We start from the raw sequence: 18,996 nt of genomic DNA on the forward strand, positions 1-18,996 counted from the left end.
TGGCAAATCCCTTATCCTAACTTTGCACCAAAGAACCAGGATTTTCAGTTTTCCAACTGGAATTTTAAGAGTTGGGGGACCATTTCTAGAATTGGCAAAAATAAAAAATCAATAGTGTCGCCATGATCTCTCCGTGGTGCTGAAGCAGAATTCCTTGGCTGTGTTCTGTCACAATCTTTCAGTTTTCAGTCGATAGCATTTCCCTTTAGCCTTTTCATTTACATTATACTAGGTTTTTTGTTTTGTTTTGTTTTGTTTTGTTTGTTTTTTACACTCAATGTTCTCAATGTTAAATTTGTTAATTAAAGGATGTGCTAGATTGGGACAGGCTCTTCAGTCTCTTAGTTTTCACATAGAATAGCCAGCATTTGAAAACCTCTTTTCTCTCATTTTAGATCAGAACTATAATTTCGCCATTTGTCCTTGTATTGATTGTTCCTTGAGGTGAAGAGGCTGCTGCATGAAAAACCTGCGCATGCGGTGGGCTTTGGTTTAAAGCGGACACTCCGGCATTGGAACTACATTTCCCAGAACCGCAGGCGCACACCTAAGGGCCGCGCATGCTCACTGGGAACATAAGGGCACAGCTTCCGGATAGTGCTGTGCCCCGCGCTGAAGACCGGAAGGTAAGTGTGGACTCTCCTAGGTGGGAAGCTTTGAGTTCTAAAATGAGCAAATGGAGGCTGAACGGCTGCCTCCTGTCCTGGTACTTAAGTGTTTCAGGAAGGCGCCGGTGTATGAAGTGGGATTTAAGATAGCGCGTGCCGGATCGTGTCTAGGACTTCTTAGAGCTAAGGAAGTCCCATTAGCGGGCCTTAGATTCTGTAACTAGCTTGAGGGCCTCTGCCGTACCAGAATTGCTCAAATACTAACAGTAGTTCATTAAGGATGGTATGGAAGGCGTGGCGGGAATTAGGTAATTTTGGGTTTTATGTATACAATACTCTTCAAAGTAAGTGATCGTAGCGCGTCCTGAACCCTTTGTCATGAGGAATTGTGTACCCACACCACTTTTCGTACATTTGGGCCTATTTTAGGGTGGATACTTAGTTGACCCAGGAATTCCCTTTTTGGGTGTTTGGCCATCGACACTAATGCCTGTCTTTTAAAATTTATCAGCAAATTGATAAACCTAGTGTGCAGGAGCAAACAACCCTGGGCCTAGAGTTTTAGGGTCATCTTTTTAAAAAATAAATCTGCCTGGTGACCGGATTAATCTCCTGGCCCAATTCATGCTTATAAGGAGCTGAACTGTGATACTTACTGTTGAGGTTCGGACCGGAGACAAGCAACTGAGGTGCATATTTAACATATAGCAAAGTGGACCTGGTCTCCAGACTCTTCCAACATCCCTCAGCCCCTGCTACAGGGCGTGGCTCGCTATACCCTACCCTCTACTGTGAACTTTCTTTCCCCTCCCTCCCATTGGCGACTTTCCTGGCCTTGCAACCAGTGAAGCCACCAAGAGCTGCACCCAATAAACCTGCCTTTGTTTTAATCTGACTCATTTCGTCAGCAGAGAAAACCTACAACTTACCTTGAAAACTTTTTAATTTTGGTAATTTCAACTTTTAAGGTTCAGCTAAAGGTAAACTATTTTTTTTTTTTTTTTAAATAAAGCGTTTTGGAAAGTTAAAATACGTTTAATCATGCACCTAGAATTGTTTGACTTCTTCCCTGTGCCTCTGCATGGCAGATCTTGCTGTTTGGCTCAGACATACCACTGAGTTTGCAGTTAACTCTCTTGGATCTAATGTGTACACAGTAAGTAGCTGGGTCACTGATTATCTTTCTTCCTGGTCTAGCAGTGGGTGGACCTGGGTAAATGCATTCTATCTGTAGCATCAAATACTGTTGAGAAAGTATATTTTAGGTATTAATTGCCAGAGCTGTTTTTCCTTCTTGAAAAAGCACTCTGATGCCAGCTTTCAGGTCAAAATTTAATGCCTGAGATAGACAACTCTGACTTTTAGTTATTTCTTACTGAAGATACTTAAAACAAGGTTAATTGCATCATTTTCTAAAATTCTTTAATAGATGAGCTTAATACCCACTAAGTTAAAAACAAAAACAAAACATTTTGTCGTTTCAAAATGACAAAATCCAAATTTCAGGTCGTTTCCCCTCTCCCAACAGCTGTATTTGAGAGTGGCAATTTAGACATTTAAGTGGTGTAGATAGCTATGAGACCATAAAACTAGGAGGAACCAGAGAGGTCCATGTTCTGCAGGCTTTTCAAGTCAGTCGTATTTAAAAGTGAGAGAAGGAACTAGGTTATCCTAAATCCCATGGAAGGAGAGACAGGTTTTAAAAAAAGACTTAAGAAGGAGAAAGAGGGAAGGGAAGTTTCTTGGGCATGACACCATTTGCAAGGTCACAACGGACACCCCAACGAAGGGCAGATCTTTTCTTCTCAGTTGGTACTAGGTAGTTGTTTGGAACATACACATGTTGTGGCTTGGCCTGGGGTTCTGTTCTGGAAAGCATCTGTCCTCGGACATTCCATCGTAACTCCTTTCTATGATCTTCACCAGGAAACCGCATTGAGTCCCAGTCCCTTTTGTATTCAAAGTATCTGGCTACTCGGTCTATCTTGCCCCGGTTTCGGCCTAACTGATCCAGCCTGGGGAGAATAAAGGACTTGGGTCTGCTGGCAACAATCAAGTCTTGCTCATAAACAGGAGGGCCCATTTCTTCTCTTCCTAGGTAGCAAATGAGCCGATCTTCTTGTGAAATTCCTTGGTATTCATGTGGCAGGTTGAATTTTTGGGAAGCGTCCACTGGGGACTCTGTGCCCTCTTGGAACTGCAGGTTCATCAGCCTGTGTCTCAAGTCCCAGAGATCCAGCTCGTTCTCTGTGCCAGATTCCGATTCACTGATAATAGACTCATCTGTCACTAGTACTTCCCCATCTGGCCTTCTGCGCAGCACCTTCCTCTTCATCACTGGCTTTCTCCATTTTTGGGAAGCCTCTGAAACTGTTGATGAAGTGACACGGTTTCCTGTAGCATGTGGGTAGTGCAGCTGCACAGGAAGAGCAGGTCTCTTTCCTGCTGTTATCGAGGCTTTACTGTAGGGATCATACTGGCCAGCCTGGGCTTCTCTCCTTACATCTCCTTCACCCTGTCCTGCACAGATGTGTGTAAAAGCTGTAGCAGCAGCTAACATTCGTTCTTCTGGATCCATATTGGCCCATTTTTGTCCACTAGGTGCTATCAGTTGCTCCATTGCTTCCTCTACACTATAAGGCTGCCTGTAAGAGATAACACTGGTTAGTTTCTTGTGTGTTCTTGTCTCAAATGGAAAATGGCAAATAGTTGTGTAGGCATAGGGTTGCTGTGTGGTTTAAATTCTGATTTCTGCTTCAGTGTTGTATAAACATTGCTCTCCAAATGGAAAATGGCAAATAGCAAATAGTTGTGGTAGAGATGTATCTATTTCTGCTTTCATTTCTATCCTTTTCTTACACTTTCTATTGCCTTGTCAAATTTAGTAGTTCCTATGATAAGGGCTGAGTTCTACAAATGTAAAGGGGGAGACTTACATGTGATAGAGCATGATGCTTAATGGTCATTACATAACATGTTTAGAAGATGCTTTATGTACATGGCCTTACTCTCACATGTATATTGATCCATATAATCCTTCCATTTTAGGATTAGTTCCTTTTCACAGGAAGCTCCAAGGTTGTTAACTTGCCAAAAGCTATACAGCTAGTAAACAGTGAAGCTAGATGTAGCTCAGGCAATCTGAATCGGGCTATATCCTTGCTTTTACTCCTAAATGATCCTAAATGATATTACCCAACCACCAAAGACACACACACACACACACACACACTCACTCACTCGTAAATGCATATACTCCAAGACAAATCTGTTCTAATAAAAATACTTGAGTGTCCAGGCTCCTAAACACCCAATGGTTGGTTTCCTAACTGGATTTAAGGTAGGTATCTATTGTCTGTTACTTTGTTTCCCTACTCTTTCTCTTGAAATTGAAAAATCATGCATATAATTTTAAATAAGGATTCCCCCCTCCCTGGAGAAATTTCTATCTAAAAATTTCTCTTAGAAAACTGCAGCTTCTTAGCAGTTTTCTAGAATTTTCCACATTTCAAACTAACTTTTTTTTTTTCACATTATAAAGGAGCATAGTGCTAGACCTCTTAACTTTAAAGAGTTGTGGTGATGTCTGTCAGTACACAAAAACTTGCTTCATTTAAAGTGTTGCCAAATTTGTCCAGTTCCTTATTGACATAATCTAGACTTAAGCATATAGCACACGTTACATTTCCAGCAGGGAATTACCTTTACTATGCTATACTGTCACACTTTCTCATCCTTGTAGACTGTTCTACAATTAACTCTTCTCATATACTTGAACATATTTTTATAAGCCTTTCCTACTTTTGCATAAAATGGCTGGTGTTTGCTCATTTACCTTTCAGTTTAACATTTAATTGATCCTTATGTTAAAATTGGCTATATATTTACATACTAAGTTATATACAAGTTCTAAGTGTGTGAAATCAAACCTAGGCCTTGCATAGTTTAGGCAGGTGTTCTACCATTGTGCCAGACCCCCAGGTTTTGCTTACCTTTTAAATTTATTCTTGCCAGCTTAAGTGTTTTATTTTTAGGTAGTCACTTTTCTTTCTCCTACAATTCCTGGGTTTTTATAGTGTTTAAATTAGAAATGCCTTTTCCCCTAGGGCTACAGCTCAGTGAGAAGAGTGTTGCCTAGCATACAGGAGGCTCTAAGTCCAATTCCTGGTGGTGTTCCCCCAAAAGATTTCTCTCACAATAAAGGCATTTTTCTGTATTTCTTCTAGTAATTAGTTTGATTTATAACATTTAAATATTTAGCCTTCTATCATAAGTAAACTCCAAAGATTAAAAAGAAACTATTTAGACATAGCCTTAAACAGATGGAGAAATGCTCACCAAGTAACCACAGTCACAGGTTAGTTAGAACCACCTCAGTGTTGACACTGTGGTATTACTGCCCTTTGCTTACTGATATACACCAGAAATTTCAACTTCCAGATCCAAATTATGTCAGACTAACTCTTGTAACTGTAATAGAAATCTTTTATCAACACATGAATTTGGTTGTAAAAAATTGCCAGTAATTATTACCTTTTTTCTGACATTAAAACTGCTTAAAGTAAGAAAATTTTGTCTCCAGGTTTTACTCCCAATGGGAAATACAGTCATTGATAGTATTTCTTTAATTAAGACAGCTTCTGTTGTCGCACCTTTAAAACAAAACAGTATAAGATAACAAATGGGCCACTTACTTGAAATACTATAAAATAGAAACAGGAGTCATAAGTAGCCCACATAAATATTTACCATTAGAAATACTAGACTAAGAAATACTAAGAAATCAAGAGGAAATGTTGTAGGGAGAAAAAAAGCCAACACGAATGCTCAGTTATCTTGGTTAGTGAGAAATAGAGAAATGAAATCAAAGAATTTCCCTAAATTTAAAAATAGTTGAGTTTTTTCTTTTATGAAGTAGCCAGATAGAAAATAAAAGAAAAGTCAATGTTGAAGAAAATAAAAGAACAGTGAATGTTGAATCTATAATAATCAAACTGGTACCTTTGGGCACCTTAGGTAAGCAAAACCTACGTTCTTTAACGCCACATTAAATCTTAGCAGTTCTTTTGTTTTCTTGAGGTAGTATCTTGTTCTGTAGCCCTGGCTGGCCTGGAACTTGTAGTCCTCCTGTCTCTGCCTCCCAAGTACTAGGACTCTACACCTGCACTACTATGCTCAGCTTAGATATTTAATCATGTGACACTGACATCAACAAAGGAACCAGCACTGAAATTGATGCATTACCTCACTATCTTTTCCACAGGTGGACCTGCATGATTTCTTCCTGGGGCTGTCATGGCTGAGGACACAGACAGAAACCAGATTGAGAAGCTCCTAAACAGAGTAAAGGAATTGGAGCAGGAGGTGGAAAGACTTAAGAAAGAACAGGCCAAAAATCTAAAAGATTCAAGCATCAGAGAAAGTTCTTTAGGCTCTGGAAAAGCTAAGCGTGCATTTGATTTCAGTGCTCATGGGCGAAGACATGTAGCTCTAAAAATAGCCTACCTAGGCTGGGGATACCAGGGCTTTGCCAGTCAGGAAAACACAAGCAATACCATTGAAGAGAAACTGTTTGAGGCTTTAACCAAGACTCGACTAGTAGAAAGCAGACAGACATCCAATTATCACCGGTGTGGTCGAACAGACAAAGGAGTTAGTGCCTTTGGACAGGTAAGGCCAGTATACTGTTTCTCAGAGACAGTAACAACAGGAAATCTGAGTGTACATACTGAGCTTTCAGATCATCATCTTTGAAACTGTTTCTCTCTATAATTCTTCAGGTGATTTCTCTGGACCTGCGTTCTCAGTTTCCAAGGGGCAGGGATTCAGAAGATTCTGATTTAAAAGATGAAGCTGATGCTGCTAAGGAGATCCGCTATACCCACATTCTCAATCGGGTGCTCCCTGCAGACATCCGAGTATTGGCCTGGGCCTCTGTAGAGCCTAGCTTCAGTGCTAGGTTTAGCTGTCTTGAGCGGACTTACCGATATTTTTTCCCTCGTGCTGATTTAGATATTGAAACCATGAATTATGCAGCTCAGAAATATGTTGGCACTCATGATTTCAGAAATTTGTGTAAAATGGATGTAGCCAATGGCGTGATTAATTTTCAGAGGACTATTCTGTCTGCACAAGTGCAACTAGTGGTCCAGAGCCCAGGTGAGGAAAGAAGGCAAGATCCTTTCCAGTTATGCCAATTTGAAGTGATTGGCCAGGCATTCCTGTATCACCAAGTTCGGTGTATGATGGCTATCCTCTTTCTGATTGGCCAAGGAATGGAGAAACCAGAGATTATTGATGAATTGATGAACATAGAGAAAAATCCCCAGAAACCTCAGTATAGGTAAGTTAAACCAAACGAGTATATCCTTGTCCCCCGCATGACCACTAACATAACTCACCATTGACTCTGCCCCCATAATTAAACATAATTTGAAAAGAGCTTATTTTTTGTGTCTGGGCATTTTTGTCTGCATGTATGGCGGCTGCGCACCACGTGTGGGCCTGGTAACTGCAGAGGCCAAAAAAGAGTGTCAGTTATTTTGGAACTGGAGTCACGGAAAGTTGGGGGTCACTGTGTGGGTACTGGGAATGGAGCCCAGATCCTCTGCAAGAGCAGTTAGTGCTCTTAACTACAGAGCCATCTCCCCAGTTCCCTTCATAAACACCTCATTTGTAGAATGTTATGAACACGTAAAGAGGGGGAGCTATCTACTAGCTTTTCTCTCTTTCCCATTAGTGAGGAATTAGATATTTGAACTGGGCTCCTAAGTCCCAGTTTCTGAAATTACAGGGAAGGTAGGAAAGACTGGGGTTTTTTTCTTTGTTTTTTTTTTGTGAACAAGCTGTAGCTACACAGGCACCAGTAGTTCATTCTTAGGTTGTGAGAATGTCATCAACAAATATGGATATAGAACCTGTTCTAAATTTTCTGATATCATGGGGAGCCCTATCAACCCACCTCCTGGCGATGTTACCACTGACACATAACACAGGTCAAACTGACCATCATTGCTCTTCTCCCTTTCTAAAAGGAGTTATGAAGTTGCTCCAGATTGAGACAGTGCTGTTTTCTGGCATTAGTGGAGCTTCCTTGCCCCCGTAATCTCTATTAGACTAGCTCAGTATTTTAAAAAAGAACTATTGGCTAACTGCTGTGTGTTCTCATACTTGTTTCTCTTTAGCATGGCTGTTGAATTTCCTCTAGTCTTGTATGACTGTAAATTTGAAAATACCAAGTGGATTTATGATCACGAGGTTCAGGAGTTCAATGTTACCCACCTACAACATCTGTGGGCTAATCATGCTGTTAAAACTCACATGCTATATAGCATGCTTCAAGGACTAGACTCTGTTATGGTAACAGGTGGGGCAGGAACAAAAACGGATGAAGCAACAGAATGGAGAAGCATCAAGCCCCCTGTCATAAAGCACATTAGTGCCTTCATAGAAGGAGTGAGAACACGCACATATAAGCCCCTCATGGATCGCCCTAAATGCCAAGGACTAGAATCCCGGATCCAGCATTTTGTACGAAGAGGACGCATTGAACACCCACATTTACTCCATAAAGAAGAGTCAAAAGCCAAAAGGGACTGTGCTGAAACAGAAGAAGAAAATACTGTTTTGGAGAATCCAACAAAGAGAGTCTGTATAATAGATGCAGAAATTAACAGCACTGTATAATCCCAGGAAGCTAGGATCTCTACCGGGATCTAGGAAGCAACCACTAGGTAAAAATCTAATGATTAGCCCTAGCAGGTTCTTAAACAGTTATGGGTCTAAATATTCTCCCCAAAGAATTATGAAAGAAGCAAAAGGCACTTGTCCCCTATATGCACCTGGAAATCTGTGCTTTGCATTCAAATTCATTAAAACGTGATCTCACAAACATCATTTGTTGTTCTTTTTCAAGGCAAATCTGATAACTATTATTCTGAAAGATCTTTGCCAAAGTGTCTTACTTTTACAAACTTAGAAGTTTTAAGTTCCATCAAAGAAGAGATCAATGGGGTCAGTGGCAGGTATGAATCTGCCCGAAATCTACCTAACTCAATGTAGCACAGCATATTTTTAACAAGGCAGCTAAGTGCAGGGACTGGCAAGCTTTTCCTGCTATGGGTAACAGCAAGTATTTTGTAAGTTCTGAAAAAGTGCTATGCTTCATTTGTTTTATGACCCTTTAGAGATGGTAAAAATGTCTGTGGTTCTTGTTGACTAGGAAGGTTCAGCTTTGCAGAATTATGAAACAGAGGTGGGAAAGAAAGTTTTGAGCCAACCAGGTGTAGAGGCACACACCTATAATCCCGGCCTTTGGGTGGAGACAGGATCAGGAATTCAAGGTAATCTCTTCTGTACCTGGTGAATTCAAGGCCAGCCTGGGCTATTAGAAACTCTCAAAACCAAACAAGAAAAGGCTTTGAGTCTAAGGTGGAAAATACAAGGGTTGGAAATTAGCACATACTTAGTATGGCTGGAAATCAATGAAAGCTTAATTTAGGTTAGCTACTGTGTCACAGTCATAGCTTCAGAAGATTATGTAGCAAAAGCACTGCTATTTTTTAAATGTTATATAGGAGTTTGTTAAATGAGCCACGGGGAGAGAAGGAAAGGGAGGGGTACCCAAGAATATGTGTGTGTGAGAGAGACGAATAGACAGGAAGAGGGCAGAGAGCGCTACACTGCTAATATTTATTCAAACATACAAAATTCTTAATTCATTGTCCTTCGTAACAAATACTACACTAAATTAACTTACATTTCTACTTTAGTAACTGTCACTGCAGTAGTGTTACTCACATTTACTAGACAAATAAAACCCAAACATTTATTTACCAACCAACAAGTAACTAGTTCTTATATTCCAGACTCAAAACATATCATGCCCTGAAACTGCTAAATATAAGGAACAACTGAACAGTGAGAAACAATATTTAAAGTAATTTGGTACTAAGTGCTATAGCTCCTAGGGATGGAATAGAGAATAAAGACTTCAAGAATTCCTGGTTTAGAAGATAAAAGAGCTTTAAAAAAGTGAGGAAACTTGTGCAGAAGTGGTCTCACATAAGCTTTCACAGCCTAGCAGAAGAGCTAGAACAGTGACACAAAGTAAGATTTCTTGTCAATGTAACATTCTGAAAAGGACTGCTTTGTCCTTTAATTTTTAAAAGTCTTAAGTGTTTGTATGTGCATGTATAACATGGGGGTTCACAGAGTGGGGGAAGGCCTCTTTAGATTCCTTAGAGCTGGCATTAGAGGCACTTGTCAGCCATCCACTGGGTGCTGGGATCTCAACTCTGGTAATCTGATAGCACAATTTCTTACCTTATTTTGAGTTTAACAAAAAGTAAACCTAAAGAAGAAAAAAATTACTTTAGGAGGCATTCTTATTTAAAAAGTCAACTTTAAAGCAATAGTTCATTAGGGGAAAAAAGCCCTGACTAAAGGGTGTTATATCCCAGGAATCTATAGAGCAAGAGTTCAAGGCTGGGTCAAATCCTTTCAAGATGTTGCGGGGGCATGAATAGAAAAGTCATTGACCTCATGGTTATAGTCATCACAGAAGCTAATGAGGAGCCCCTAAATGTATTTTTACAAAACAACTTCAGAGAGGTAATATTCATACAAACTCCAAAGAAGGACTGAATGTTAGAAAAATGTAAAGTAGGGCTTAAAGCTTATATTCTTCGTTTAAAAAGTGGGATTAGGGACTGGAGAGATGGCTCAGCGGTTAAGAGCACTGAATGCTCCTCCAGAGGTCCTGAGTTCAATTCCCAGCAACCACATGGTGGGTCACAACCATCTACAATGTTATCTGATGCCCTCTTCTGGCCTGCAGGAGTACATGCAGGCAGAGCATTGTGTATATAATAATAAATAAATATTTTTTAAAAAGTGGAATTATTTCAGTAGGTTTTTAAAGTGTAATTGAAGTGTGTGTGTGTGTGTGTGTGTGTGTGTGTGTGTGTGTGTGTGTGTGTGTAGATATATCTGTCTTTTGGAGTTGGCCTGGGGGACTTTTTACTAAAGCCAAGACAATTTTTAATGGCATGCTTACAAGACAGTGATAAAGTTCTGTTCCTTTATGTTCAAAGTATGCCCCTTCATTTTTACCACTCAAATATGGAGAGGCTTACAAAGTGAAATGCAGCTTTTCATAATGTCTACAGGTCATGGTCAGTTCCTTAGCTTTCTAATAAAACACAACAATATCACCAGCTAGAGAGAAACTTACACAGACACGAAACCATCTTATATTTACATAAATGTGGTTAATATTGACCAAAATATCATTTTTTTTTCTTTTAAAAGATCGTATTTTATTGCTCCAGGGTTGCCTAGTTACAGCTCAAAGGGTTCAGAGGGTTTCTAAGTGTTAACAGCCCTGGCTGTCCTGGAACTCACTCTGTACATTCGTCTGGCCTCGAATTTACAGAGATACACCTGCCTCTGCTGCCCAAGCGCTAGGATGCCTGGCCAGGAGGGTGGAATTTTTTTTAACCCTTTAAGTTCCTCAATTTGGATATAACCCAAATTCTGGTGGAATTTCTAAGCCAAATGACAAACTGCTCTCTAGAAAAACTGATTACCTCGTGCTTTTATTTACTCACTTTCATCAGCCCTGCGTATTGATAAACCTAAAAAACTTTAAAGGGCATTGTAATATTTTTGTTTGCAGTTATAACTGTACAGCTTTTTATAAGGTCTCTCTCTACCTGGAGTACGCCAACCCAGAGCGGTTACCTCAGCTTTACCCGCTGTCCTAAAGCTTAAGCAACCGCTATGGACGGCTGGTTGTAGGCATGCACCTACGAAAGGTGTAACCCAAACGTGAGGCGACTTCCCTGCTCTTCCAACAATAACGACACGGGTCGCACCATCTGGCCGCGGGCGTGCCGGGAGCTCGGCACTTTCCCCTGGGACCGGTCCCCAGCTTCAACGCTGGCCCCGAGGGCTGGGTCCGCTCGCTAGGCCGCCCTGAGCGCTCAGTCCGCTCGCTCGGCCGCCCGGCAAAAGTGGCGCAGACAGGGTACACATTGTGACCTGGAGGGGCTTGGGGGAAAGGGGGCTCTACCCCGGCAGTCGGTTAAAGACGCCCCGGGCAGCGCACGCCGGGGTTTACCGTGAACGCAAAGAGCCCGGCTGGGGAAGAGAACGCGAATCCACGCGCAGCGGCCGACAGGAGCACGGGCCTTCGCTGCACCCTGTCCCAGGAAAAGCCCACCGCCCCAGTTCCCCGCACGTCACCAGACTCAGCCGCCGACGCTGCCGGTCAAGTCGTCTCGCCGCCGCTCGCCCTAGAACCCGGCTTTCCACTCGCGCAGGCGCACAACTCACCCACGCTCAGCGAAGTCGTTAACGGTCCGCCGTTCAGTTTAAATCCCGGAGCGAGCCCACGCCCTTTGGTTCCGCCCACCAGTTCTCTCATTGGTCCAGAGGCTAGACCGCATCCACGCGTACATAGAGATTGGTGCACGTTTGCTTTCGGCCCGCCCCCTAGGGTCCGGAAGCGGGGTTTGGAGCGTGGAGCTGAAGTGGGAACCCGCCGTACTGTGGCGCGGAAGCCGTTCCCTGGTTGTCTGAGTGGAGTTCCCTGGTTGTCTGGCGGAGGGGCAATAGGCTGGCCCCGTTGGGCGCCCCAGCCACTCTTGGCCGCGGTCGGCGGAGGGGAGCGGAGGGGAGGGTTCTGGGGATGCAAATGAGGCTGCATCCTGGCGTTGGACAGCTGTAGCCTTCCCGCTCCTTAGCGTACTCGTGGAAAAAAAAAAAGTGTGTGTGTGTATGCCTGACGTTTAAATTTTTTGGCATAGATACCTGAAAGGAAAAAGCACTCTAGTGCTTTGGGAATTGCTGAGGATAAGATTGGAAAGGAGAGGTCCCCCCCCCCCCCCTTAGTTCAACATTTCAGTCACTGGGATGCATCAAATCCAAAGAATTTTGTCCAAAACCTGACAGTTGTATTTTCTAACACAAATAAGCAGGTGTTTATTTCTTAAGATCTCTTTGCTTTGGCTGGTGAGATGGTTCAGCAGTTAAGAGCGCTGGCTAATCTTCCAGAAGTGGAGTTCAATTCCCAACAACCACATGGAGGCTCATGGTCTGATGCCCTCTTCTGGCAGCAGGTGTACATGCAGACAGCACTCATACACAAGAAAAAACAAAACAAAACAAAAAAGCCTAGAATGCCTGACTCTTCCAAACAATTCTATCGCTTACCTACCTAGCTTTTTCTCAAGGCCTTTGCTCTACCTCTGACACACTTGAGGATTTATTGAAGAAAATGGATGACTGCCCCTTGCCTGACATTACACTACTTTAGTGCACACATTCTTTTCTCAGGAACAGATATCTTGTCTTCATGTTATGCTTGCATGAATGTTTCTTTGCATAGAATCTCCAGTTAACGTGTCCCAAGAGTAGATGATTAATTTTCTTACCTGCTTTTGGACATTCAGTTTTACCCTATACCTAAAGTTAGGGGTTTGCCATGTAGCCCAGGATGGCCTTGATCTCAAAATCCTCCTCCCTCTGGTAGGATTGTCCTGCAGCTTGGCAAATGAAGATAAGTATAACCATAGTGCTACAACTATATTTGCGTCATACATGTTAGTTAATATGATTTAGTGCCTAGTGCTTAATTTTTCGCTTGCTTCTCCAAGTCACAATTCAGAGTTGCATATTGTGATTGGTCCATCTATCTTTTGTTTTGTTGGGTTTTTTGTTTTGTTTTTGTTTTTTGTTTTTTGTTTGTTTTTTTGTGTGTCTCTGCCTCCCAAGTGCTGGGATTAAAGGCGTGTGCCACCACCACCTGGCTTGGTCCATTTATCTTAAATATCATTGATTCTAGAAATACCTCAGCGGCCCGGCGGGGTGCATTACTGTAATTCCAGCACTCAAGGAGGCAGAGGAAGGCAGATCTCTGTGAGTTTGAGGCTAGCCTGCTCTACAAAGCAAGTCCAGGACAGCCAAGGCTACCCAGAGAGACCCTGTCTCGAAAAACCAAAACAAACAAAAAAAGAAATACCTCAGTTTTCCTTATAGTTTACTTAAAAAAAAAAAAAAGGAATATAAAACTATTTATTGACCACTGCTCACCATTATTTACAATAAAGTAAAAATACAATTGGATGACAGTCTGATAGTACAAAATTACTTTTCTGGCTCATTGAACCAGAACCAAATACTGAAAAGATTGATCCTACCAGTAAGGAGCTAGTCAGGGAAAGAAAAGGCATGCAAGTCATTAACTGATATCCCCAAGGTTTGTTTACTTGCTTTTGTCAGCAGGCTGTAAATTGCCAAAATCTCTAACCATAATTCCATCTCTATAGCAAACAGATTCCATGAATCACAACCTTTTAGTACAGACTTCAACTTTCTACAAAGGAATGGTTCACCAGAAGAACCTTGACACACCCTGGCTGACCTAGAACTTGCTCGTGGACCAGGCTGGCCTCTAAATCAGAGATCCATCTGCCTCCAGAGTGCTGGGTTTAATGGCAGCCACTGCCACACTTGAACTAAATCTTGTCATTAAATCATACTGCTACTTTGTCTTATTCCATTTTCTGTAGGGGAGTTAGTACGGACAAAATTTTGTAAACTACTGTATTCATGTGATAATACATAAATTCTGACATGGTTGCTTTTAAAATTGTCAAATTACAGAATCTGCTTAATTTGAAAGGTTGTAGTTTCAGGAAAATGTTCACAATGATGAGATCTCTTCAATCTGTGCTTTCATCTTTAGTTTTTTGAGTATTTAAAAAACAAGACAAAACAAAAAACGGTTACATGTTTTATGTGAATAAACGCATATAAGCGAAAAACCTAGAATGGTCCTTCTGTGTCCCAGTTAAAATTAAGTTCTGATCGAGTAATGACTGTTGATTCTCCCCAGCATTTAAGAAAAGCTGTTCTTCAAAGCCAAGGAGATACAGCACGGCATCAAACATTGTATTGTTAAAGGAAGCAACTACAGAAAGCTCTTATTTGCTCAAGGGAATGAGTGCCGTTTGATACAAACCAAAACCCAGTAAGATCCCAACCACTGTCAATAGTTTCAAAGCCAGCATAGCAAACTCGATTTTTATTAGAACTCTGTTTTTCACACTAGTAACTCAAAACCCAAGATTGATCTATGTATGTGCGTGCGTGCATGTGTGTGTGTGTGTGTGTGTGTATATGCAAACAATTATTGTGCTTCATCTTTGGGACAAAAATGCCAAGCCAGCGTCATCTGAGTCCTTCTATTTCATGAGAAACATTAATTTTCCACTGCTGTCTGCGGCTCCGATTACTTGCTCAGGATTGAGACCGCTGGCAAAGCCCCGTGGTTTGTCAGCAGTATCTCTTTTCTTCTTCGGTTTGCTATAATCAGATTCACTGTCAGATAAGGATTTCCTTTTTGTGCCATCTTTTTATGAATTAATAAATGCTTCAGTTAATTCTGGAAAATCTGAAGTTTTTTTCTGGTTCCCAAGTACTATCAGCATCTGTGAACTCCGTCCACTTCAGGAAGTACGCCACCTTCCCATTCCCCGATGGTCCAGTACTTTTTCTACCACAGATTCTTCAGGATCTGCCCCTTCAGTTTTTTTACTCTTTGCATTCTGTTTCTTTCACATCTTTTGCAATGTAGTTTTATTGGAGGCCGTTGGTTTTTTTTGTTGTTGTTGTTTTGTTTTTTTGAATTGAAGATTTGAAGAGTTCACCCTTCAGATGTTCAGGGCTGTGGGTCCTGCAGCATCTCCCAGCTCTGAGTTTCAGCTCTACAGTTTGGTTTTTAAAGGAGCCAAGTTACTGGATTTTGAGGAATACCTCTAGTGAGTGTCTTCCTTACCTTTTGGCTGCTGCATAGTTCTCAACTAGCCATAGTTGACTTTAACCCATCATCATCTTTATTTATAGGTTCAAATATTTCCAAGTGGTTAAATGGTCATGTGTAAGCTTGCCAGTCCTGTGTGATGTTTGATGCTTACTCCATTGTTGACTTTTGTTTTTGTTTCTTGTTTTTCGACACAGGGTTCCTCTGTGTAGCCTTGGCTGTCCTGGACTTGCTTCGTAGACCAAGCTGGCCTTGAACTGATAGCGATCCACTTCCCGAGTGCTGGGATTAAAGGCGTGTGCCACCACACCCAGCTACAGTTGTTGACATTTTAAAATACCCTCAGCTATATGTCTCTGATTATATCCTGTCTCTACCATTTTCAGCTTTTTTCCTTCTTTGTCTTCCCAGTATAGGGAGTTAACAGTAAAGACAACAGCAAAATGGGAAAAAAGCAACTTTCTCTTGACACTGCTGTTGTGTCCTGTCAGCCTGTCTGTCCATCGTCTTGTCTTCTCTCTTGTTCAGTTGCTCCCTGGGTTTTTCTACATTCTGAACTTCCTCTCACCTGTAAACTCAGGCTACTTTTGAGGGTTGAAAGTGATTTTAATAGTCATCAACTTCAATTGTCTTGCTCAGTCCTATGAGTATTTGATAATTTATCCAATAAATCTTTATTGGGCACTCATACGATTTGCTGTGGTACGTTTTGGTGATTTGATAATTTAATAAGAATTCCAGAAAATAGGAGACTAAGAATGCAGGATCTTGAGTCTGAGGCAAGCCTAGGCTACATAATGAGACTGTGCCTTAAAACACAAGAGGCTGGGGATATAGCTTGTGGCAGAGCAATTTTCTGGCGTGTACAGGACTCTGGGTTTAAATCCTCAGCACCCAAACTAAAAGGCCCAATCTCAGCCCATATGAAACTTCTTCTTTAGGAGTAACTGACACTGGTCAATCAAAAATTAAAATGATAGTCTGTCAGCACTAAGGAGAAGAAAATTGTTCAGTGAGAACTTCTTATAACAAGGGAACTCAGGATTATGTGACAGAACCAAGAAGTTAAGGATAAGAAAGTGAGTGGATGTGGAGGGCAGAGATGCTGTGAAAGCTGCTTTGCAGGGAGCGGAAAAGCATATGCAAAGATCTAGGCAGAACGAAGCCTTAGATTTAAGAAAGATGAAAGACGGCTAGGAAAAAGGTAGGTGGTAGAGACGAGATTCAGAGGTAGGTTATGTAGGCCAATGAGAGCGATTCCAACTTTATACAAAAAGCCGTGGAATTGGGTGTCTGAAGCAGAATTGGGGCGTGCTATAAAACACTGAGGTTTACTTTTGAAATTATTTTCTCCCATGGAGAATAATGACGGGCTAGAGGAGTATACAGTTTTATGTAAAATCTGAATGGGAGATAATTGCATATTCCAGGTGTAGGTTATGGTGCTTTAGTCTAGGATGGTAATGGACAGGACACTAGGGGACAAATAGATATATTTTGTGTCTATGACCAGAACATAAATCTTCTGAGGCAGAGATATGAAAGAGAAGGGTGTGGTTTATTCATTCATGGGTTTCTGGTGTGGGCGGCCGAATGAGGGAGCTAGAGCTAAGCTTTGAGCATGCTGCATTTGGGGGTGTGTTAGTAGTCTGTTGCTGTTACTTAACAGAAATGTAAACAGAGGAAAAGATTTATTGTGCTCCGGAGTTTGAGCTCATGCTCACTTAGCTCTTCTGTTCTCAGGTGGTGGAGGGCAGAAATACATGGTGGGTGCACGTGGCAGAACAGAGCTGTTCGTTGCTACAGGATATTTGATCTCACTGGGAAGCCCGAGATTGTGAACTGCACAAACCTGGTTGTTGTTTGGTGTGGTCCAGCCCTAACACACGCCTTTAATCCAAGAACTTTCCGTTTATTGTATACAGGTGATTATGGTGTGGTTCAGCCAGCCCTAACACACACCTTTCATCCAAGAGTTTTCTGTACACAAAATTTAATAAAGTTAACCCTAGCTGAAGAGGTAGAGCAAAAAATCAGCTGACAGGGATTAAAGAGTAGGAGGGACTTTGAGTTGAAGGGTATTTAAGACAACTTGGATAAGAAGGGACTTTTGAGGTTTGAGCTAGTAAGCTCTTCGGCTTTTAGTTTTTCAGATTTTCCTCCTGGGCTGTCAGCTAAGCTAGTGAGTTTTTGGGTCTTTCCTCTGATATGTGAGCTGAGTAGGAAAGTCAGCTGGGTGCTTTTTATGCCTCTCTGAGCTAGCAAGTTTTCACCCCAACATCTGGCTCCTGAGTCTTCATTGGTTAAATCAAACATTTGGGATTTTCATTTTTTTAAACATCATTTGAGTGCCCAAAATGGGGCACGACCTCACACACAGAGAGGACAGCTGAGGACAAATAGAAGCCATCAGATTTGGCAAGTTATCAGGAAAATCCTCAAGGAGTGAGTTAAGGATGAGAAATAGATGGAACGTAATAGAAGGCTTTAAGACCCTGTATAGTGCGACTCTAGGTGGCTTGAAAAAAGCCAACAGAAAATGAAAAGTGAAATGGCTTAGCTGAAATTGTCCCAAAACCAATTATGCTTATTATCATTTTGATATTTTATACTTTATTTTTAATAGCCATAATGGCCCTCTGTAGTCACTCAAAAAAAAAGTGGATATAAGAGAGATTATAAATGAAAATAAAAATACACAGACACAGACAGAAGGATTTCGACAAGCCTTAGAAAGACCTATAAATGAGAATAAGGAAAATTCTCAGACACAAACAGAGGATTAGAGAAGAGCCTACCGTGTCACTGTACAATGAAACTGAAAGGTCGTGGCCTTTTTGGAGCAGATGTGACTTTATTGAAATATGTGCATCTCTAGGGGTGGGTTTTGAGGCTTCAAAAGCCCGATCCAGGCTCAATGGTTCTCTGTTTATGAATCAGGATACAGTTCTCAAGTACTTTTCTAGCTCGTTGCCTGCCTGTGTGCCACCATGTTCAGAACCATGGTAACAGTGAACTAACCTCTGAAACTGTGATCAGGTCTACAGAGCTCAAGGTCTATGTGATTACAGACAGCACTAGAGCAACTGGAATTGTTAAACACTCAGGCTTTTTTTTTTTTTTTTTCTTCCTCGACAGAAATTGACATCTCTTCACTCAGAAGGGTGGAGTGGATGCAGTTTAGCAACCTGGTGATCTTTTGCTCTTCTGCGGAGCTAGCCTCGACCTAAATTCTCTAGACTCCTGAGTGTTGTTTCTCAGTCAGTAGAACCTGTCTTTATGAAAGAGGTCCCAGTACTTTGCAAAAGAGCTTTGTTATCATACTTAATTATAACGTTATCCCCCCTAGACCCTTATCCTGAGCATCGTGTCTCAGTCAGTAGAACTCGTTCTTGTGGAAGAGGCCACAGGTGCTCAGCCAAAGATATTTGCAAGGGAGTTCCAATGTAACCATGCCTCAAGCTTTGTTTCAACAATCAGGAGCTGTACTGTATTTTAATTTGTCAAGATTAAGCTGCTCAGGGCCAGACTCCAAAGAACTGAACCAGCCTGGCTAAATCT

General features: G+C 41.5%; 2 protein-coding genes across 6 annotated transcripts; one reads left to right on the forward strand and one right to left on the reverse strand.

The window, feature by feature from the left end:
• Positions 1 to 494: 494 nt before the first annotated feature.
• On the forward strand, positions 495 to 8,660 carry Pus3 (pseudouridine synthase 3). 3 transcript variants are annotated; one of them, XM_051156163.1, is made up of 4 exons: positions 495 to 626; positions 5,872 to 6,278; positions 6,389 to 6,951; positions 7,793 to 8,654. In XM_051156163.1, the coding sequence occupies exons 2-4, from the start codon at positions 5,904 to 5,906 to the stop codon at positions 8,292 to 8,294; spliced, it is 1,440 nt and encodes a 479-aa protein (XP_051012120.1). In that variant the 5' UTR covers positions 495 to 626; positions 5,872 to 5,903; the 3' UTR covers positions 8,295 to 8,654. The 3 variants fall into 3 exon arrangements, with proteins under 3 accessions (XP_051012120.1, XP_051012121.1, XP_051012119.1); XM_051156164.1 differs by lacking the exon at positions 495 to 626 and having other exon boundaries at positions 5,566 to 6,278; positions 7,793 to 8,341; positions 8,524 to 8,660; XM_051156162.1 differs by lacking the exon at positions 495 to 626 and having other exon boundaries at positions 5,566 to 6,278.
• Hyls1 (HYLS1 centriolar and ciliogenesis associated) lies at positions 2,223 to 11,992 on the reverse strand. Of its 3 annotated transcripts, none has more exons than XM_051156167.1 (2): positions 11,946 to 11,992; positions 2,223 to 3,253 (listed from the first exon to the last, which is right to left on the reverse strand). In XM_051156167.1, the coding sequence occupies exon 2, from the start codon at positions 3,226 to 3,228 to the stop codon at positions 2,320 to 2,322; it is 909 nt and encodes a 302-aa protein (XP_051012124.1). In that variant the 5' UTR covers positions 3,229 to 3,253; positions 11,946 to 11,992; the 3' UTR covers positions 2,223 to 2,319. The 3 variants fall into 3 exon arrangements, with proteins under 3 accessions (XP_051012124.1, XP_051012123.1, XP_051012122.1); XM_051156166.1 differs by lacking the exon at positions 11,946 to 11,992 and adding an exon at positions 11,856 to 11,913; XM_051156165.1 differs by lacking the exon at positions 11,946 to 11,992 and adding an exon at positions 5,142 to 5,349.
• Between the last annotated feature and the right edge of the window lie 7,004 nt (positions 11,993 to 18,996).

The sequence above is a fragment of the Acomys russatus genome, chromosome 14 (genome assembly GCF_903995435.1).
Source record: "Acomys russatus chromosome 14, mAcoRus1.1, whole genome shotgun sequence".
NCBI classification, from domain to species: domain Eukaryota; kingdom Metazoa; phylum Chordata; class Mammalia; order Rodentia; family Muridae; genus Acomys; species Acomys russatus.

What these genes read in the sequence shown, in the direction of transcription:
- Pus3 (XM_051156163.1), top strand. Translation starts at nt 5,904, where the DNA reads ATGGCTGAGGACACAGACAGAAACCAGATTGAGAAGCTCCTAAACAGA. An exon ending in GAGTTAGTGCCTTTGGACAG is followed by an intron (nt 6,279 to 6,388) that starts GTAAGGCCAGTA and finishes ATAATTCTTCAG; the next exon opens with GTGATTTCTCTGGACCTGCG. An exon ending in CCCCAGAAACCTCAGTATAG is followed by an intron (nt 6,952 to 7,792) that starts GTAAGTTAAACC and finishes GTTTCTCTTTAG; the next exon opens with CATGGCTGTTGAATTTCCTC.